Below are 23,892 nucleotides of genomic sequence, written 5' to 3' on the forward strand. Positions count from 1 at the left end.
GTTATGACACATGATAAGATTAATAAAGGGAATGTCATCACTCAAGACTCCCTCTTTAATTGATGTTTTAGGGAAGGACATGAATTGCTCAGGGCCGATTAGATGATGCGTCTCTCTGTGAAGTATGTAAATAAATACAGTATACTTACTTTCTCACAGCCACAGATATATTTGTATACATGTTATTTTTGTATTTATACACACACACACACACACACACACACACACACACACACACATACACACACATATGTATATATATGTATATACATGTATGTATATATATATGTATGTATGTATGTATGTATGTATGTATATATATATATATATATATATATATATATATATATATATATATATATATATATATATATATATATAGTGTTGATGGTTGAGCTGTACAAATAATCCCACAGATAATGTGGGATTATTTGTACAGGAATAACTTTAATCAACATAGATAACACAACTACCATAACTATAGACATTAACATGAGAAACACACAAGCACTGTGTTCCATTCGGAAGTGTTACAATCGCTCCCAGGAAGACAAAGATGAATATATAAATCCAACAAGGTTTATTTACAAAACTTATAGGTAATCCAAAAATGTAACAGTGTGCTACAACATGAGTTAACACAAGCAATACCAGACAAACAAAAGAGTGAAAAGGCAGGAACTTAAATACAAGGCAAATGAGGGAACCAATAATGAACACCTGTGATGATTAAATGAATTACCATGACAACTAAAAGGTGGCGGGAAAACAGGACAAAGGAAGACGTGACTTATGAAAAAAAAAAAACTAAAAGTCCAAGAAAACTAAAACGAACATAACATAACTGTAACATAACGCCCCCTTCTGAGTAGGCGTGTCCTCACGCCATAACAAAAATAAACTAAAGAGGGAAGGAGGGTGGAGGCCTTGGAGTAGGGCAAGGAGCTGGAGAAGGGCTGGGGAGAAGGAGCAGGCAGAGGGCTGGCAGGGGCAGGCAGGCCAAGAGGCAGAAGCTCCATGGAGGAATAGATGGAGGGAGCATCCATGGGGGCGGTAACGGGAGGAGTGGCCAGATAGAACCGACCCAGAGCACGGTGATGAAGACAGCCCACGGCGGTGTCGAAGGAGGAAGGGGCCAAGGAGTAGACGTGGTCGACGACCTCCGTGGGACGACCGTTGGAGACTGAGACGATATCAGGAGATCCCCAGGCGATGACGGAAAGCTGATGGGACCAAGTGATGCCACTGGAACTGAAGACCTTGGTGGGGGCGTGGTGACGAACACCCGAGGTGACACCAGAGCTCCCAAAACCTGAAGCGGAGCCAGTGCGACCGTGGACCTTGGCGAGTCCGGGGGGGAAGGAGGATCCCACTGCAGCCATAGGGGTGGAGTGCTGAAGCACAGCGGGAGGCTCGTAAGTCCGTGGCGCAAGGGTGACGACTGACCAAGCCAACGGGACAGGGGAGCCTGGTGTAGCTTCATGGTGGAGGGTCTCTGGTGGAGTCAAGGGTGGTAGGAGTGAATTACCATGACAACTAAAAGGTGGCTCGAAAACAGAACAAAGGAAGATGTGACATATGAAAACAAACTAAAAGTCCAAGAAAAATAAAACGAACATAACATAACTGTAACAGAAAGGGCTCATCCCTATGCCCTAATGGTTTACCCTCTGGAGTGAGAGCTTCGAAGGGATGAAGGGTGTAGGGGTCAAAAAAACTCTTCTTTTGGAACGCACTTCAGTGTCATCTTAACGAGACAATCAAGGAAGTGCCTTTCTCGCACATTTTGTACGCTGGTTAACCCCCCCAAAAACACCCATTTTGTTTAACGTTAGTTTATTTATTCATTTACGTTTAATATAATGTATATTGTGTCTATGTATGAATGTATTGAAACATTTGACTGATAAAGGTAGGTATTTTTGTTGAAGTACAATATCATTTTGACCATAATAATGTACCAAATCTAACCAATCTCCAATCTCGTATAAATATTACAGTAGTATAGAAAAATACATACATTTATAGTTAAAATTTAACTCCGAGCCCCCTGTACCCATTCTGTGACGTCAAACAACTTCCCTGTGCAGAGGATCATGGGGGCCCAAAGTGTCCATCAGTTGTACCCTTTGAAAGCCTTTGGCCCTTTGAAGTAGCCAGTTTTGAGCACTTCGGTTTGGAACGACCCTTCAGTATGGCAGCCATGATTGTTTTCACTTTGAAGTGCCCTTGGGAGGGCGATATTTCCCGTTTGAAACACACCAAAGGAAAGATCACTGACAGAACAGGGAACAGGTGTGAACTAAACAGGAACCATGACAACTAATGAATGAAAGAGAATTCAGTGACCGGGAAAACAAAACAGAACATGGCAATAAAACTAATCAGAGCACCGTGACAGTGTTGATCATCCCCGTTTACACAGATCTGCGAAAACTACTAAAAACACTGTCATTTACATGCCAGGCCAGTAGTCCCCTAGGGAGGGGAAAGGCACTGTGTGCAAGCAGTACACCTGGTTTGTTGTCTATATCTTACCTGTTTGTACCAATTAGTACATGGGACAAAACTGGCTCAACCCAGAGATTATAAAATCTTGCGAAAGTATTGGGTGTCACCCAGCCTGCTACTTTACAGATGTCTGTTAGACAGGTATAGTTTGCTAGATCCCAGGATGCAGCAACACTTCGCGTGGAGTTTTTATAAACTCCTAAGGGGCACGGAACACGTTGGGCTTGGTATGCCAAGGAAAGGGCATCCACAATCCAATTGGCTGTCCTCTGTTTGGAGACAGTCTTCTCCTTCGGCTGTCCCCCAAAACAGACAAAGAGTTTCTTAGAGCTTCTGAAACTCTGCGTGCGGCCCAACTAAACATGCAGGGTGCATACTGGACACAGCAACGACAAGGCTGGGTCTGCCTCATTCCGAGGCAGTGCTTGCAAGCTCACCACTTGGTCCCTAAAATCGGTAGTGGGCATGTAGCCCCCCAGGGTCTCTGGTTCACGTGAGAGTAAGCCAGACCGAACACAAGGCACGTTTCACTGACAGAGAACACCTGCAGGTCCCCAACCCTTTTGATGGAAGTGAGCACAGTCAGGAGGGCAATCTTCAAAGAAAAGGCACTTAACTCTACTGACTCCAAGGGCACAAAAGGCACACCCTGTAGGCCCAGCAAGACTACAGAGAGATGCCATAAGGGAATAAGGCATGGCCTAAGAAGGATTTTACCACCTGGCATCTCTGAGGAAACTGATTATCAGGTTGTGCTTCCCTAAAGACTTACAATGCACTATGTTGAGATGTGCCGCTATGGCAGCCACATACACTTTCAAGGTGGAAGGGGACAGCTGGCCCTCCAGCCTTTCCTGCAGGCAGCAAAACACTGACATGACTGTACATCTCTGTGGGCCTTCCCCTCTGGAAGCACACCAGTTAGCGAACAGACTCCGCTTCAAGACATAGACCCGCCTCATAGAGTCTTCCATGTCCTGTCCAGAGGCCAGACATGAAGGTTCCAGAGGTCTGGCTGCGGGTACCAAATTGTGCCCCGTCCCTGAGAAAGAAGGTCCTTTCTCAGAGAAATTAGCAAGGGAGGGGCCGTCGTGAGGATCATGAGCTCCAAGAACCAAGTCCGGGTGGGCCAATACGCCGCAACCATCAAGACTTGTTCTTCATCTTCCCTGATCTTGAGCAACATCTGTGCCATCAGGCTGACGGGGACAAACGTATACTTGCGAAGGCCCTGGTGCCAGCACGTCAACAGTGGGCAATGGGAGGATAAGGGCTAAATAAGCAACAACAAATCAGCGTGAGTGCCGTGCAATATATGCCGCTGCCGCATCTCGGGACTGGAGACTGTAGCTAATGCTGAAGCGGTCTCATGCATCAACCTGAGCGGCATAACTGCCTCAGAGGACAGTATATGCTCCAGGAGCCTCTGAAATTGCTTCAAATGCAACTGCTGTTTTCCCCCCGAATGTCTTCTGGGAGTTCAGCATCGACTGAGCATAGTGACATAGTGACCGAGTCCGACTCCATCCCGAGGAAAGAGATGCTCTGCACTGGGGAGAGCTTGCGCTTTTCCCAGCTGAACCAAACTGCTGAGGTGTCTGAGCACCAGGTCCCTGTGTGTGCACATCAAATCTCGAGAGTGAGCTAGGATGAGCCAGTCATTGAGACAGTTGAGAATGTGACTCTAATGTGATAGTTGCCTCTGTGACTTTTGTGAAGACACGAGGTGACAGGGACAAAGAAAGGCACTGGGACTTAGCAAGGCTGCTAACTCTGACTGAGCTATTACACCCAAGGGTGGAACTCCAGCTGAGTCCTCAGCATCTGAAGGCATAAGCCTGCCCTCCGATGCTTCGATAGTTCGTCCTCATTTAGAGCCCCGAATTAAAAATCAGGTGCATCATGTGATGGACTGTCAGTGTTATCTGGGAGCTCCACTGGATCCAACATGCAAGACGAGGAACGGAAGGCCAGTGGCGATTGACCCGGAAACACTCCTGTCGCCCTCGTATCACCCTCAGCGCGGCCTTGTGCATTGAGGGGATGAGCAAATGAGGTGATTTTCTCTCTCTTACCAGAAAAGAGAGTCGTGATCGCAATGTTGCCATGGTCATGTTCTTGCAATGAGGACATAAGCCATCCACAAATGCTGTCTCAGTGTGAGACCCAAACACTTGAGACAGTGATCGTGAAAGATATCGAGTGCATCTAGAAACACACAGGCCAAAAGGCATCTTTAAAAAGACTCTCGGTCTGTGCTTGCTCTTTTAGAGGAAAAAAGCACTTTTATAGGAAAGCTGCTCTTTTAGGCTTGCTGAAGCACCCAGGTGAACTCTCTCGTCACTTATCCATGCCCACTCCATGAGGAAGACTGCTGCAATATGCCATCACACCGGCAATTCGCTTCCTTTTCAGAGGATGAATGGATTGAGCTTGTGTATAGGCAACATTCTCTCGGCTCTGTAGAACAAATCTGAATGAGTGATGCACGTTGTCTCTCTTTTATACCTGTATGTCTGGGGGAGTGACATGGCATGGCATGGTAGTGGCACGGTCGTCCGACAGAAGCTAGTTTGAATTTGAATTTATACAGTTTTAAATATGGATATTTTTTTACAAAGACGCATTGCATCGCTTCTTTTAAAAAGCCCTTTATTAACCCACTGGAGCTGTATGGATTACTTTGATTGTGGATGTATGCAATTTGTTTTGTTCAAAATGCAGGCCATTATAAACCTTGGAGGACTAAGGATATTTTAAAAAATATCTCCGATTGTGTTTGTCTGAAAGAAGATAGTGATATACACCTAGCTTGATGGGAGTAAATTATGGGATAATTTTCATTTTTGAGTAAACTAACCCTTTAACAAAAACTCAGAACACTCAGAGTACTTGAAACAGAACAACCAATATTATCACTACGATATTATCACTCAGAGTACTTGAAACAGAACAACCAATATTATCACTACAAGAACTGACAATGAATTTAACAAACTCAAGGTTTAAATAACACGAGTCAAACTAATCAGCAAAATAGATAACTGGTGCAGATCATAATCAATCAATGAAAAACCAAGGAAACCCAGCAGGAAACTGAACTAAAATAAGTGCAAAACCTAGCCAAAACAGACATTAAACCTGGAATACACGTAACAATATGTGAAGACTTTCATATTTGTGTCCAAAAATTGGCATTGGTTGAGATGCTATCCTATTTACTGCTGGGAAGGTCATAAGGTCATAACATGCCAAGATTCTGTACACTTTGTGTATATATATATATAATATATATATATATATATATATATATATATATATATATATAATATATATATATATATATATAGATATATATATATATATACAGTATATATACAGTATATATTAATGCATGAATGTATTCTAGATAATGCAGACTGTGAATGTTTGGCTCAAATAGTTAAAAAAAATCTATTTCACAGAGGTGGTACTTTCAATTTATTTTCTTTTATCTGTAATTTGTTGATTAAAAAATCAGGGTTGTAACAGATGGGTGTGTACGCAAGATGCCTCGGTGAATTCTGTGATTTTATCATTCCACATGTCTGTCAGAGTTGTAGATATAATATTTGGGAAGAAACTGTTTCTTGGTGGATATACTAAGGAAAGATAAGTCTTGAATTGAGATTTCTTTGCATTAACATTTTCTTTTATGCCAGGCCAAGGCTGACAGAAGTAGGTGGGATGAATCCATTTTACTTTCTTAACACAGCTGATTGGCTAATAGTAGCAACAGTTGGGGGCCTCTGATCCTCCCAGATTTTTGGGTTTCTAAAGAGTTACTAATTAACGTTTTAATTATTTTCCCTGTAAAATTAATTAAATTTGTAATATTTAATATGTAAAAAAAATATATATCTATATCTATATCAAAGCAATTGCAAATTGACCATAAACTCACACTGTGACCATACAGTCGAATCATTGTTAATATATTTAACTCATTATTAAACAGAGGTATCTTTTATTATAGTGCTTTTGCCACATTTTTATGAGAGCCACTCAAAGAGGACCTATTATGCCCTTTTAGTCATGATTTTGTTTATAGGATCTATTAGAACATGTGCTTGAATGTTCAAAAAAACCCTTTTCGCATATTTTACAATATTGCAGCACCTCACTTCCTAGTCTGTCAGTAACGCTCTGTTCAGTTCCTATCTCTTTACCTGTTTCTGAAAAGCACAAAATGCTATGATTGGTCAGCTTAATCAGTGCATTGTGTTGTGAACATAGCCTTTACAATAACTGTGTTAGATTCAGGATGGAAAAAAACACCAACAACACTCTAAAGCAACTTAATCAGTGTGCCTTGGGTGGGAATTATTTAAATGATGAATATTGTATGTTCCTGGAAGAAAACTCAAGACTACAATCGAGGCATTTCAGTTTCAGTTTCATTGCTTATACTGTAGATATAGAGAATAATTCCATTTGGAGTGGAATTTTGTGCTTTTTAACTTTGCAGACCTTTTTCATGCTCAAACAACAACATTACAAACTTAATAAAGTTGAAAATGTAAAAAAGCATAATAGGTCCTCTTTAAGTCTTTTTTCCCCACCAGTGTAAAGCATCCAATATTGTCCAGTATAACGGTCATCCATTGTCCTTTATACTATGATCATATTTGATTTCTTATCTCTTTTTATCATGTAATAATAAGGTTTATTTTTAAAATGTTTATTTTGTTATACGTTCAAAATGTTTTTGGGTTAGTTAGACTAAGCGAATCTGTCAGCGCTTGTGTGTCTCCACAATTAACATACGAGTGCCTTCATTAGCACTTCTGTGTCTGTATTCATTAGCGTGTGTGTGCGCGGCCCTTCTCTGATGGGGGTAAGGGGAGGACCTGTGATTGCTAAGTGTGGAGTCTGATCAAGGCTGACAGTATTTAACATAATTAAGAAAAGCTTCAGTCACAGTGGCATTAAATAAACACCTCACTGAGCGAGGGAGGATCTGATGAGAGAGAAAGAGGAAGAGAGAGGGAGGGAAGGGTCATTTCTCAGTCATGGGATGAGACGTGCGTGTTAGTCTTCTCATTACTGCACAGCTTGAGTGGCACACACTTCCTGTCTCTCGCTGCAATGTGAGCACACGCCTACACACACAAACTCACACACACTCACTCGCACTGTCAAGGTGGAGCATTAACTTTTTTTTGACATGACTTAATCTTTCCTGCTTGGCAAACAACACTATGCCAATTGAACATAGGTAAACCGTTTTAAGTGTTCATGCTCTAGAATGATGAAAATCACAGTACAATCTACAGGTACATGTAGGCGACCTTAAATACACGTGCCACCACTGGCAAGCGAAAGGGGAAATCGTTAGTACACTAAAAGCTACATGATGAAGCTATCTAAAGGGGCAAAAGCTGCATTCAGAATCACATACTCTCTCAGTAGGTACTGCATTTTAATTAGAACTTACATTGCTACTGTTAGAGTCAGCATGAAATGGAATTTGTGATAGTCTTTCCTTCCCTATTGTGACGTATATACACGTGAATGGCTTCTCAAACAAGAAAAAATGTAGGGCGGGACTTGATTGTGTCCATCTGAAATTGATTGGATCATTGTGTTTGGTATTGCTGTGACCTTGTGAGTGACAGGTTGTCCCGCCCTCGCACAAATAAACGTCATCAGAGAAGAGATGTTGTTAAAAGTGGGAGGGGAAGTTATTTTGATTTAAGATTATGAGGGCACATTAATTTTTGTGTAAAAAAATAATGACATACACAAATAAATTGTTTATAGTAAATACTGCAATATTCCATTAAAATAAATAAATAAATAATTGGCAATTTTGAATTCATCATGACTCCTACTATGTGCACTCATTCTACTTACAGGTATTTAACAATCTAGTGTATTAATTTTATAGGCTACGGTTAAAATTCGACCATACTGTTTTTACAGAAGGAGGTGTAGGAAAATAAAAGGCATAGACTATTTGGATGTAGGGAATATATTTTTATATATGTATATATTTAATAGTTATGTAATTAATCATTTAATCAGAGCTGTCTTTATCTGGCACAAAAAATAATGTTTTTGTAAAACTAAGTTAAAAGGTAAAGTTCAAAAAAAATATAGGCTATAATATACTAAAATATATGCTGCTTGCTAATTTCTAAAGTCTTTAAAAAATTCTAAAGTCTAAAATATATAAATGAAATGCAGCTTTTGGCTGTTAAAGATGCCATAGAACGTCTTTTTAAAAGATGTAATATAAGTCTAAGGTGTCCCCTGAATTTGTCTGTTAAGTTTCAGCTCAAAATACCCAATAGATTTTTTTAATTCAATTTTTTAATTTTAATTTTTAATTATTTATTTTGGGGCATAATTAAATATGAGCGATTTAGGCTGAGGCCCCTTTAAATGCTCACGCTCCCCGCACACGGAGCTTGCGCTTACCTTAAACAGCATAAACAAAGTTCACACAGCTAATATAACCCTCAAAATGGATCTTTACAAAGTGTTTGTCATGCAACATGTCTAATCGCGCAAGTATGGTATTTATTTGGATGTTTACATTTGATTCTGAATGAGTTTGATAGTTCTCCGTGGCTAAAGCTAACATTACACACTGTTGGAGAGATTTATAAAGAATGAAGTTGAAAGAATGAACAAATAACTTTAGTTGAGCTCTACTATACTATATTGTCAAAACGTGATGAAACAGTTTGCTTTTACACACAAGATGTTCTGTGCAATTTCATAATGACATGGTTTGGAATGAACAAACGTAAAATGCGGGTAAAAATCAACTGTGGGGGCATTTGGCAAATTATGTTCACTCGATTTGCTGGCGAAGTTTATGTAACCTGCGCAGATTGCGAAGTGATAATGGCATGTCTCACCTTTTTCACCCCTGACGTGTTTGCATCCCTTTTTTATGAGCTGTATGGAAGTCAAACAACAAGTAAACACGCAGCTAGGCTAACTTACGTTGCAAGATATAATTTATGTGTCGTTGATTTTATTTGATGATTCTATTTGAAGTAGTTGTATTCAGAGTGATTTGTTTATTTTGTCTTTAAAGGTGCCCTTGATTCAAAAATTTAATTTACCTTGTCATAGTTAAATAACAATAGTTCAGTACATGGAAAAGACATACAGTGAGTCTCAAACACCATTGTTTCCTCCTTCTTATATAAATCTCATTTGTTTAAAAGACCTTCGAAGAACAGGCGAATCTCAACATAACACCGACTGTCACGTAACAATCGGGGTGTACGCCCCAATATTTGCATATGCCAGCTCATGTTCCCAACATTATGAAAGGGATTACACGTCTGGATCTGCACAGCAGAATCATCAGACTAGGTAAGCAAGCAAGGACAATAGCGAAAAATGGCAGATGGAGCAATAATAACTGACATGATCCATGATATCATGATATTTTTAGTGATATTTGTAAATTGTCTTTCTAAATTTTTCGTTAGCATGTTGCTAATGTATTGTTAAATGTGGTTAAAGTTACCATAATTTCTTACTGTATTCGCGGAGACAAGAGCCGTCGCTATTTTCATTTTTAAACACTTGCAGTCTGTATAATGCATAAACACAACTTCATTCTTTATAAATCAATCCAACAGTGTAGCATTAGCCATTAGCTACGGAGCACTATCAAACTCATCCATAACCAAATGTAGCTACCATTTTAATTTACTGCCCCCTCCCCCAAACAAACAAACAAACAAACAAACAAACAAACAAACAAACAAACAAACAAACAAACAAACAAACAAACAACTAACATATCATAAAGGCAGCTAGCTTACATTTATCACAACAACATCTCAAACATAACTTGTTATATGCTCTAAGGGACTTGAGTGTACACGTATAGTGACGCACATTGGGATTGTCCACTGTGGAGTCACATATAGCTTTGACGTCTCAACTTCACAAACTTCCTCTTTAATTGTCTGTGTCTTCACCCAAGATTAAAGCCTCAGTAATCTGACGTTCCTCCTTTTCCTAGATTCAACTTCTAATGGTGGATGATTACAACCATATGTTCTCTTGTCCTGTACAAGCCCTGTAAAGATAAGGCTATTACTGATATGCAGATAAAAGAGACATGATGACTTATCCCTTCATGAATGACTCTGAATGCCATGGGATGTTTCGTTTCCCTATTTAAATCCTATTTGACAGATGGCTGGGGAATACATTTAAAAAATGAAATAATGTAGTTTTTTACGACAAAACTTTTGCTTTCTGTACTACTACCCTTGCATTATACTCGATAGGATGGCTGGATCTTATAGACATATCTTCTAATTGCATTTTTCTTGGACGTTAACCTCCAGTGTCTAGCAGAACTTTGATGTATATGCCGGCGAATACTCGGCAGCCAAGCAGTCTGGGGACTGGATGAGTGTCTGCTAGTGTGACAAAAAGCAGACATCCAGACACACACTCCTCCACGGCAGATACTGGAGGAACTTTCCTCCTCACCCACAGACACCCTGCAGACAAAGCAAAGAAGAAAAATGGAGGACAACATTATGAGATACATATATATTTAGTAAAATTATAAGAATGATGATATCTGGTGCTAGCCTTCAGATAACGGCTCATGGGCAGTCTGGAATAGATGGGTTCTTTAGAAGTACAGGGACATTATTTCTATGGTTAATAATTTATTTATTAATAAATACTTTGCACAACAAATTAAGCTGAGATAATTATTTTCCCTGCAAGCACTTAGGTGTTAATGGTTGATTAAGTCTTCATTACGGGTTAACTATTGCTTGACGTGATTGCTTGTTTTGCCTCCGTTTTGTTCGCTGTTTATGGAAGTTGCGAGTAATTTTCTGTTCAGACTGTACCTGCGGCAGCACTTTGAGAGAATGAGCGCATTAATGACTTGACAAAAACTAATTCTGTCAATCACTGTTAGGTGTGACAAAATGTCAAAGTGACAAGTAAATAAGCTGCTAGCATTAGGTGAGGCATTAAAGACAAACACCTTGATTTCTCTCTTGTCATCATCAAATAATTATCCAGTGCATGCCTAATGTTATGTAAATTTGTTATTACGCCCACAGAAATTCAGTAATGGGCATACACTCGATATCTAAATTGTTTTGCAGCACACCATTAAGCACTAGAGGTTCTAATGTCACATTTTTCATGGTGGTGCCTATATCTATGTTCCAGTCAAGTGTCAAGGTGCACTTGATTTTTTAATGTTGTGCTGGCCAATATGATGGTCGTCTTGGAATTATGCCGACACCTGGTGGGGTGGATGAAGTGTCACGCAAAGGCATATCAAGTATTTGTATTTTTGTTTACAGGGACACATTTCTGAAAACATCTTCTTTTATGTTTCACAGAAGAGTATCCCTTTAACAATATTTTGTTGTGAACTAAAACAACATGAAATATACAGTACTCAATTCAAGCAAGCAGACATTAAAGCTCTTAATGTAAAAGTATGTGAAAATTACTCAGGTACTATGCAAACATATATTTGTCTTATCTAAAGCTTTGGATGACTCTTCCTGCTACTGTCTTAGAGCAACTCTCTGCTCTTGAACTCTGGGTTAAAACTCTCATTCTTCTTTTGGCAGATGAGTCAGAGTGCTTCATTTGCAGAGATGTGGGCCTGGTGGGTGAGGATCCACTGAGAACCTTCTGTGACTGTAAGAGCCTTGTGGCTCACCACAGCTGCCTGCTCACCTGGATCAAAAAGGTACAATTAGCATTTTAGCCAACCATACACTACAAAACTGTGAATTGTCACCCTTTCAATTTGTCATTATGTGACTCATCTGGACAAAAAGCCACAGACTGTAGCTAACATAAAGCATGTGCCTGCCTAGATGTGTTTAGATCAATAAACAAAAGTCCTCTTGTAGAATCATCACCACCCATGCTGTTCTCCGTTCCCTACCTAGTGCAGGCCATGTAACATTATGCAGAAAACATAGGCCTAGTTGTTTTGTTGCCTCCAATTTTTCTTGTTAATTAAGGCTTCAGATGGCCTGGTTGGGTGAGCGTTCTGTCTTTTGTTGGGGTGTAGCTGGACGTCTTTTGTCTTGTAGCCCGAACTGTGCATGTGCCCTCCTCTGGCTCTGCGCTACATTAAGTCCTGGAGGTGGAGGTGGTAGGGGGCCTCCCTAACCCCAGCCTCCCAGGGCAGGCACAGTGTGAGTGGGCAAAGTGATAAATACACACGGCTCGTCGTACATCATCACTGCACTCCAGATATCAATAGCCTACTGGAATGATTAATAACAGCCGATACTTCCTGTAGTTAGTTCTTTTTAATTAAACCATGCTTTGTGTGAGCACAAATGGATTCTAAAGCAGAGGAAAGGAAATATTCTTTATCAAACCATTAAAGGGCTAGTCCACCTAAAATTGAAAATTCTGCCATTTACTCACCCTCAAATCAATTGTGTATGATTGTGTTTGGAACACAGAAGATATTTTCAAGAAGAGCTTCTGAGTAATCTGAGAGTTTCTGATCATATACTGTCAATGGCAGATGAGTCCAGAATAGCTTTGGAACCTATTGACTTTCATTGTATGGAGAAAAAAAAAAGAAAAAAAAAGAAAAGAAAAAAGTATTTTTATAAATAAAAAAAGCATCAATTATCTTACTATATCAATTAGTGCTGTCAATCGATAAAAATAAACTAATCACACATTTCTCTGCAATTAATTGCAGTTAATCACACCTAATCTTAAAGTTTTTAAAATAATTTTAGATTGTAATACTTTCAAATTGAATCTCCAAAATAATGTAGAAACAGCATAAAGATAGTATATTTTAAATACTTTTTTTAATGGCATTTTTTTACTAAGCACTATGAATGAAGGCCAGGCCAGTATCACTGATACCAGTACTGACACCGATGTCTTTATTTAATGAATTTTTTTATTCTCAATTTTAGCCATTAATTATAGCCATTCAACGTTACAATATAATTGAAAGCTGTCAATTTTAACATTTAATAGGCTTTAAAAAAAAATATAACAACTTTTAATGTAAGTGAACTTAAAACAATCTTCACATAAACCCATTGTAATAAATGTTACATTTAGCTGTGTTAGCTTTAATTATATCAAAGCTCAATAAGGTTTTTTTCTACTGCTCCAGTTGGCCTGGTTCAGATTTTTACTTGCCCTGCTAAAATGCACAAAATAACACTGCACAGTCTTCTTTGCATAAATTATAAATTGAATATAGATTAATCATTATTAAAGCTACAAAAGTAGTGACAATTAGTGACACAGCCAGCAGCAGGTTTATTAGGCTGCTGTCACTTTAAGACCTGACGCACATCCTATTTTTTCTTTACGTTCAAAGTATGCTCAGTACAGATTTGAGTTTTTTTTCTTTGCATCTTATCTTATCTGAATGGTTTAATACTTGAATTAATGATAGCCTGGTCGTATATTGTAGTGCAGCCAAGGATTATTTGCATTAAATATTTTTAGTGTGTTAAACTGAAAATAAAATTAACTTCAAAATGAAAGTTAATTTTGACAACCCTAATATCAATATATCAAATCATTGGTTTTACATTCTTTTAGAAATTGTCATAAAGATCATTACTTTTAGCAGGTTTTTTTTTTATGTGTCTGTAAAAATTTGTATATTGTGACCAATATCTGATATCGAGAGATGATAATATTTGATATTGTTATCAAACATAATTAAATTGTGGATATCATGATATAAATCTTCTTAAACATTTTGTTTTATTATATTTTATACGAAAAAAAAAGAGAGACAAAAATAGATCAAATGAAATTTTGTTTGATTATGAAAAACATGACAATAAACATATTTTCATTTAATACAATTTATATTTAAATATATATATTCTTTTGCTTGACAATCAGCAATGCCAAATGTCATTGGTTCTTGAATTTTTTACAACATGCCAAATTTGAATAGCTGTGGATTTGAGAGATTTGAGAACTATGGAGGGAAAGATTTTCAGTGAATAATGAAAAACTTCAATTTTGGTCTGTTCCTCTGCCAATGAATACAACTTCAAAAGATTTGGGAACATAGTGCAAAATCATACCCTGTAAGGGTACTTTTATTTTGAGAGCTTTTCATCCCCTGGTGAACATCCACTTTCATTCTATGTAAAAGAGAAGTGAGAATGTCCTGCCTAACATCTTTTAACACAGGAGTGTCCAAAGTCAGTCCTGGAGGGCCATTGTCCATAGCTCAGCACACCTGTCTGGAAGTTTCTAGTATGCATAGTGAGACCATGGTTCAGAGCTGGTTCAGGTTTGTTTTGATCCCTGTCCTAACATCAAGAAAGAAAACCATATGGGTTTGGAATGACATTAGGGTGAGTAAACGATGTCAGAATATAAGTGTCTCTAATAATTTCCGGTCACCTCTTTATGGTTTTGGAGGCAAAAAGCCAAAACGTACAAAAAATAATGACCAGGCAAATAAATACTAACTGTATTTTAAAAGCAATGGTCGTAATTAGCCGGACCTCCCAGCATGAATGCGCACTGGCAAAGCAACTCAACAGCAAAACTCATTTTGACTTTGCCTGTCTCTGTTTTGCACTGTTTAGACTATAACTATGATCTGCCAGCAGTGTGATCACTTGCCCCAACAGTTAATGACAGTTAATGCTGTTTTTGTCTTCTCATGCATGATGCACTGAAAGTCCCACTAAAGCCTGTTTATTCAGCGGCCTTTCCATAAACACTGGATCTCTGAGTCCACCACAGACCCCACCACACTTTTCCAAAACAGCACACTGTACCAAGACGCCCACAGACATATGCACATACACATGAAAACACATACACGCATACAAACACACAGAAGCCAAGCTTATTGTTTTCCAGAACAAAATTGAAACCAGCAGATTTCCCCTGCCGTCATGCCTAAAGTATTCCAAAATAGAGAGGCCAAATCCACAGTGAGATTTTAGTGATCAAAAGATGCATTTTTCAAATGTGACAAAGACTGCTGAAAGATTTATCTTCATTTTACGGTTCACTTATTCCACATTGGAAGTCTCATCGTGTCTTGTTTTATTTCTCAGTTTTCCTATACATCTAAAAGAGCATGTAAGTTTGAATAAGTTGATTATGAATAAATATATTTAAAAGAATGTCTTTTACTGAAATATGCAATAGGTGCAATAGATTTCAGTTTTGTATGCAGGCTACCACAAATATTGGTCCGTCACCAGAAGGCAGTTTGTTTGTACGTATTTATACGTTTGCACTGTCAGGTTGACAGTGTAACAGTTGAGCCCAAGCCTCTGTTACTAATTCTTAAACGTTGAGATGCTTTTTAAAACTCGCTGTAATATGTAGGGCCCTATCATACACATGGGGCAATGCGATGCTAGTTTTTTGCTAGTTTCAGCTCGACGCAGTTATCATTTTCATGTTCAGCGCCATGTTGTTTAAATAGCAAAGGCACTCACGCCCATCTGTTCGCCCATGGGCGTGTTGGTCTGAAAATGAGGTGTATACAGGTGCGTTGTGCCATTGACCAAAAAAAAAAAACTGGTCTAAAGTCAATGGCAGTATTTTTTTGTTATTTAAAGGGCGCATTAGTAATATGAGCTTATACACGGGTGCACAATGTGCGTATACGCTTCTTATTACACACAAAGGGACGTGCAGCTGCACACAAACATGTCATATGTTAAAAATAAAAGGATTCCCCTCTCGTTCAGTCTTTCCACTTGCAAATTCCGCCATATAAATAGCGAATCTGCCGTGGTGCAAGCGCAACTGGCTTTTAAAGGGAATGGAAGATAAGACTCGGATTGGCTTAATGCACATTACGTCCAAAACACACCCATGACTCATTAAGAGACTAGGTACAAACATTTTGGTCCAATTTTCCCTTCATTAAACTAGCAAAAGTGGATTTGGACACGCCCTAAGTGCACCTGCAGTGCACTTAGGCTACGTGTACACTAATCCGGATATATTTGAAAACGGAGTTTTTGTCTAAAAACGCTCCGCGTCCACACTATCATTTTCAAACGTTTTCCAAAAGTTGCTCATCCACACTGAAACGTATGAAAACGCTTACATCCCCATACTGTGCATGAGTAAAGCTTCGACCCGCGTCATTCCCGCTAGGCGTTTATTTACGTTCTGGCTCTTTGAAACTTTGAGGCAATGTTGAGGAAAGGCACTGAGTTTTTTTAATGGACCGACAGTGAGGTGGAGTTAAGGTGGACAGTGAGGTGGTGGTACTGCTGCGAGTAACACAGGAGTATAAAGTGGCCAAAGCAAGTGAGAATGTAGACTGGGAGACATGTCTTGGCTGAATTGGTCATATGACTGCATCACATGACTAAAAATGCGTCATCATATTCAAAAGCCAATGTTTTCACAGTCCACACTACGACGCGAAGACGGCATTTTCAAATTTATCCGCTTTGGAGAGCGGATACATTTTTTTCCAAAAGCAATGTTTTCATTGAGTGGACGGAAGGCCAAAACGGTGAGAAAAATATACGTTTTCAAACGAAAACATATTAGTGTGGACATGGCCTTAGATTGTTAAAATAGGGCCCGAAGAGTATTATGAGAGAGAGATCTCCTTTTTTCCTTTTTTCCCATTTCAATATAAAAGTTTTTGCGACTGACTGACTCACACATAAAGACAGTCTTCGCCGCCATCTCATGGTGTATTAATGTAACTTTCACTGAAGTCAAAATCACTAATACAGCATATTTTTTATTGAACATTAATATTTAAATTGACAACAATAGCCATTATAACAGTATAAGAAGTAAAATAGGAAATAAAGAAGAACTCTGTTCGGTCAAATGTACTAAAGCAACACTGTAGTTAGTACAGGATTTTATTTCAATGTAAATATAAAGTTCTGAAACTTAATATAGCTCTTAAACCGAATCTATTAGATCTGGAACAAGTAATAGATTAGTAAGACCAAATACTGCCGTTTGCTATACCCAAAGCGAATTATACAGTACCTCATGTTTAAACACTATCTACATAAGAGCCAGCTGCAAATTCCTGAAAGATTGGCTGAGATGAAGCTGTCGCTGACATCCTGGAGCTCACATCTCCAAAATACTGTGTATATATATATATAGCAAAATAAAGTAAACTGTGACATATTATATCCAAAAAATCTTCATACAGTGGACTACCAGTAAAAATTTGAACCAAAAATTATTCAAACACTTCACCTGACCATGTTTTCCTTAAGTGTAATCTGACATAATTAAGATTTTTTTTTTTTTAACTCTGAGATCTTGTCATATTTTATTACCTTTTTTTTTTTTTTTTTTTAACTAATATGAATAAACTATATTAATAAATGAAATGTTCAAGGTGTCTGAATAAATTTTGGTTTGACTATATATTACAAAGTAACATTAAAGGTGCCCTAGAATTAAAAATTGAATTTATCTTGGCATAGTTAAATAACAATAGTTCAGTACATGGAAATGACATACAGTGAGTCTCAAACACCATTGTTTCCTCCTTCTTATATAAATCTCATTTGTTTAAAAGACCTCCGAAGAACAGGCGAATCTCAATATAATACAGACTGTTATGTAACAGTCGGGATCATTAATATGTACACCCCAATATTTGCATATGATTGCCAGCTCATGTTCAAGGCATTAGACAAGGGCAGCCAGTATTAATGTCTGGATCTGTGCACAGCTGAATCATCAGACTAGGTAAACAAGCAAGAACAATAGCGAACAATGGAAGATGGAGCAATAATAACTGACATGATCCATGATAACATGATATTTTTAGTGATATTTGTAAATTGTCTTTCTAAATGTTTTGTTAGCATGTTGCTAATGTACTGTTAAATGTGGTTAAAGTTACCATCATATTCACGGAGACAAGAGCCATCGCTATTTTCATTATTAAACACTGTAGTCTGTATAATTTATAAACACAACTTCATTCTTTATAAATCTCTCCAACAGTGTAGAATTAGCCGTTAGCCACGGAGCATAACCTCAAACTCACTCAGAATCAAATGTAAACATCCAAATAAATACTATACTTACATAATCTGATGTATGCATGCAGCATGAATGACAAACACTTTGTAAAGATCCATTTTGAGGGTTATATTAGCTGTGTGAACTTTGTTGATGCAATGATAGGGTCGAGAGCTCGGGAGGGGGCAGAGAGCGTGAGCAATTAAAGGGGCCGCAGCCTGAATAGGTGCATTTCTAATGATGCCCCAAAATAGGCCGTTAAAAAAAAAATATTTTAAAAAATCTGTGCGGTATTTTGAGCTGAAACTTTACAGACACATTCAGGGGACACCTTAGACTTATATTACATCTTGTAAAAAAAAAACGTTCGATGGCACCTTTAACATTCAGCATAATTTATTTCAATGAAACATTAACATGAATTTATAATTTCAATTTCGTTTTCCTTTTTCTTTAATGAAAGCGTGCGCTCAAGCTGCATGAACTTAACAAATTTATGCAAAAGCTGATAATCATATTATCTAGCATGATTTTAGATTGATACAAAGATCATCTTGTGCTTTGATGGAAGCAAGAACATCTGACTGTCTGTACAAATGAGTGTATTTTGTCAATTCCACAAATTTGCTTAATTGAATAGTGACCTAAAAATGATTTAGAAAAGGAAATCTTTCTTATTCATTTTACATCATAACAATATACTAAAAAATCTATTTATTGTCAGGCTTAAATTAGATTTTACATCTCAGATTTTAAATGCAGCCTTGGACTTTTGGACTACACTGTATAGACAATCTTTTTCCTTTGATATAATTGGTAGATTGATGTACTGTATGATGATAAATACTGCAAAGAGCAGTTATTCAGCTACACAAGCCTTTTTCTGACCAAGATTGGTAGGACAGTAGACCCTGTTCTTAAAATACACACACACAAGGACACACACAGAAAATGACTCACACTTCTTTTAAATGGAAGGAGAGGAGAGAAGGAAAGGAAAGAGGAGACATGGCGAGACGGTGTGCCTCTGACAGTGGAGCTGAAATCAGTGATCGACCTGTCACTTCTTGTCTGATTGCCATCTCCCTGAAAGAAGGTCAGGCATATACGCCTAAAGTGCCTCTTAACCACATTTTATGAAGCCAGAAAATGTAATCCAATAACCGTTTGACTCGTGATTGCTTTACGCTCGGTGGCTGGGAACGATACTACTCTTAAAAGCAGCTTAGGTAAAAAAGAGAAAGAAAAGAGAACAAAGGCAAATTCCAGGTCCTTATCTAATTTCACGAAGAGTAGTTACAGTGCAACTGCAGTGGCCAAGAACCAGCCGAAGAAAACAAAATGCTCATAATTCATTTTCTCTTCCTGGCTAATATATACTTCAAATATGGTCTGGCTCATAACAATGTAGCTGCACTTATTGTCCGTGACAAGGCAGAGAAGAAGCTTTTCAGGCCAGCAATCTTTAACACTGCCCTCTTCCTCTGTTCAAGCTCAGAGAGACAAATAACATGGCACAAAAACTAATTAGCGAGCGGGAACTAGTTAAGAGAATGGCCTTTGAGAGTGGGAGCCGGGAGCCCGAGGCTTGATTTAAATATAGGGCCAGAGTCAGTGACTGAGTGTGCCTGGGAGATCCTGCCCCCTCAAGGCACACCACTCGCTGACCTTTGACCCTCATTAGGCAGAGGGCATTCCTGCTAGGATGAGGCCCTCAGTGGTGTACAAGGGCGTAAGAGGAATCGGAACGACCGTGTCAGACCTGCCCCGCACCAGAACACGACCCGCCGTTACTCGCAGCGCTTACCCTATGAGAAAGAGAGAGGAAGAAAGTGGCTATTGAGATACCACAGATCAAGGACAATGTCATCTATTACTGCTCCACACAGAGCTCATGTCAAAACCACCGCAATTACTCGCTCCATATACCCACATAAATATGTTTCCCATTTTTTTTATGAAAGTCTGCCATCTGGTTTCAGTCTATTGCAGTTAATGGAAATGATCTTACTTGAAAAAAAATAATATGCTTTCCAAATATGTAATCTAATCCATATGAAATAACCCTCAGAGTTGTGGAGCAAATGACAAGAGAAAGTAGATATGATTTTGGTGTGCAGAGAGTCTTTAAAATACTAACAACTAGCTACATTTAGACTGTTCACATGCAGTGCAGGTTGAAATATGGCTTTAAGAAAAAGAAAAAAAACCTGTAACCTTTTTTTTTTTATTATTTTTTAATGGAACATTTCATTGAACATTTAAGCAACATGTTAAAGAAAAATCTTAAAGTTTGCATATGTGTTTTTTGTTGAGTATCATATTTGATACATCAGGCTTTTATCGCTCATATGGCTGGATTTAGGGGGAAGAGCTATCATACTCGAGAAGAAACAAGGAAAAAAAAATAGAGAAAAAATCATTCGAACAGATGTTGTTATTTATATAGCCAAAAAGTAAGATGAATTACTGATTGTAATGTAGCCTATATTGATGAGATCTTTATAACAGTTTAGCAGACTACTTACATAAAATGAATATAAATAATAATGATAATATTAAAATGCATAGTTTTTGGATCGAATTTCTGTAGTTTCAAAACATACTGTATAATGCAATGCAATATAATCATGATTGAGAGATGTACAAATAAACATTCCTCAAATGCTTTGCTGTATGTATCATATCTGATACATTTAAAAGAAAATGATGTAAGAATAATCAAGTAGTAAAGCTAACTTGCTTCAGTCCAGTAAGTGTTTATCTTGAAATATTAACAACGATATAAAAGTTCTTACATTTACTTTATTAAAATCAATGAAGATTTTACAGCAAGACATCACAGCCTGAAGGTGGACACTTTTAGAATGATATTTTACTTTCTAAAAGGTAATCAATCATACAACAGAAGGCATATTAGGTTGTAGTAACAATGCAGTTTTTCAGCAAAGTTCTGATCGTGTTGATAATTTAGAGGCCTTATAAATTTGCGTATCAAATATGATACAGTAGGCTTTATAAGGTTCAGGCAATGTCAAAATAGAATATTTAAATATGAAAATGAAGTATTAAATATACTATTATTTTTCTAAAAGCATTAAATAAAATATTTTGAGATAAAGATTTATGAGGCATTAGGAAATTTGTTACATAAATGGACGTTGCAGATTTTTGTCTGATTTATTTTCTAATTCAATAAGGTTGATGTGTAACATCGATATTTAAGGACTTGCCTGTTTCTTGGTGTGTCTGTGTGACATATGAGTGCAGTTAAGTGGGTTCTGTGTGTGTGAAAGTAATTTTAAGTGGTTGAGTTTAGATACCATTTCTCTCTCTCTCTCTCTCTCTCTCTCTCATGGTTTGATAATTCCCATCATTGCAAACAGACATGCATTTCCATTCATTAGCCAAACACTCTTAGCAATCAGGCCATAGCGCCAGGGGCACCAGGCCTCTTGTAAAATCACATCGCTTAATAGCACTGTTCTATAATTATATGCCATTAACATCTATCAAAATGAGCTCCCACATGTCATGCATATAAGCTCTGGATTTAGCAACTCTGTTCCCCCACTCTCTGTTTCTTTCCATTACAGAGACCAACATCCATTGGGATAAAATAGGCTAATTGCTAATGTGTAATATTTGTACGATAGGCTCCTTAATTATTTAGATAATTAATTCTAGTTGTACCCCATTTTATCAACCAAGCACTCTTAATTATCATATATGGAATAGCTGAGCTATATCAGATGCATGATACATAACATGTTGATTATGAAAAGTGGCCGTTCACCGTAGAGAACATCTGTTGTTCCATTAGTGCTCATCTTTTTTTAAAATAAACATCATTAACAGCCACTAAAGGATTACTTAATATATTTTACAAATAGATTTAGTTAAAAAAGTTTAATTTAGTTAAATTTAAGATGTAGTTAAAAAAAAAAAATGTTTACATGAACATAAGTAAGTTTTAAGCATTTGATCAGGCATCTATTCACAAGCTCAAAATTCTGAAACTTTTTATTGTGGCATTTATATTGTATATTTTGCTATTTGCTTTTACCCATTTTGATTAGATTCAGCTTTATTGTCATTGTGTTACAGTGCAAAGCCAATGAAATACACTTAACATCCATTTAGCGTGTGCAAATCGTAAAATATGGTAAGGTACAGTTTGACAATCAGCTTTGGATGAAAATATCTGTTTAATGATTAAATGTAAATGAGCACTGCAATGTAATGAAGTGCACTAATTGTGATGTAATAAAAATCCTAAATATTTTGAATTTTTGTGTAGGGTCTGGGACGAGAGGAGAGACTGAGTTGTAGCATTTGCAAAGCTGAGGTAAGTGTATGTGTGTGTGTTTGTTATTTTATACATTATTATAGTATTTATTAATACTTTGAATTAAGATTTTATTTGAATTTTAGATTTAGTAATTATGTTATGTGCTTTAGTCTTTTTTAAATATTTCTATTTAGCTTTTAATTTTACTAATTTTATTACTTCAACTTATTTTATTTCAGTTAGTTGGCAACATTTCTGATTTTTGTTTAACTTTTAAGTTTTTCATCTGTTTATGTTCCAGCCTTATTTCAATACATGAAAACTAAAACCTAAAACTAAAAGTTTTAATAGTTTTAGTATTAGCTGTAGTTATTATGAATACTGTTTGCAATCTGTTTCTCTACCATATCCAACTTTGTAAGTGTACACCAAGTTTAAAATGAAGGAAACATCATTTTTGCAGCTCACCCTTGGTTACGGTGATCTTTGTCATGCTCCATAGTACTCACTGTTATGGCAAGCCTAAAACGCAGATTTGTTTGCTATTTGTTTACCTAGTATGGCGATATTGATAGTGAAAGGACAGCAGCTGCACTGTTCCTTCTCAGTGCCGGGTTTCATACCTCATTACTGAAAAGCAGTTCTGACGGAGAACAAACTCTACACTATAAACTCCTAAACCTCTGGTGTATGTCCCTGATTGTGTAAGTGTGTGTGCATGTGTAATAGGTTGATGCCCTCTTGCAGCAGATAGTATTTAACTCATTAGAAGAACATCAGCTCCTGGAACAGATAGAAGCCCAAAGGATCCAGAACACAAATACTACTAATGAGCAATCATCTCCCTCTCTCTCACTCTCTCTCTCTCTCTCTCTCTCTCTCTCTCTCCCCATGTCATTGGTTTGGTCGATGAATATAAAAGCCTGTTTTTATTACATTAATAATATGCCAAGACACCCACTGTGGGAAAAATAAACGGTCATAATATTTGGCATGGGAGACGGACAACATAATATCCAAATCCATATTCAGTCTGCGAGCTCAAATTTAGCACGCTTTCTCCCCGATGT

The 23,892-nt window shown here is 37.6% G+C and overlaps 1 protein-coding gene across 3 annotated transcripts in view; it reads left to right on the forward strand.

The window, feature by feature from the left end:
- The window catches only part of LOC137011464 (uncharacterized), a 139,340-nt gene that overhangs the window by 11,936 nt on the left and 103,512 nt on the right, over positions 1-23,892 (forward strand). For all 3 annotated transcript variants that reach the window (XR_010893475.1, XM_067374330.1, XM_067374331.1), the window contains exons 2-3: positions 12,144-12,265; positions 22,832-22,879. Coding sequence is in view for 2 of the 3 variants with exons in the window: in XM_067374330.1 (XP_067230431.1) it covers positions 12,144-12,265; positions 22,832-22,879 (170 nt within the window). In the remaining variant the exon portion in view is untranslated. The remainder of the gene's footprint in view (positions 1-12,143; positions 12,266-22,831; positions 22,880-23,892) is intronic.

The sequence above is a fragment of the Chanodichthys erythropterus genome, chromosome 21 (genome assembly GCF_024489055.1).
Source record: "Chanodichthys erythropterus isolate Z2021 chromosome 21, ASM2448905v1, whole genome shotgun sequence".
Classification (NCBI taxonomy): domain Eukaryota; kingdom Metazoa; phylum Chordata; class Actinopteri; order Cypriniformes; family Xenocyprididae; genus Chanodichthys; species Chanodichthys erythropterus.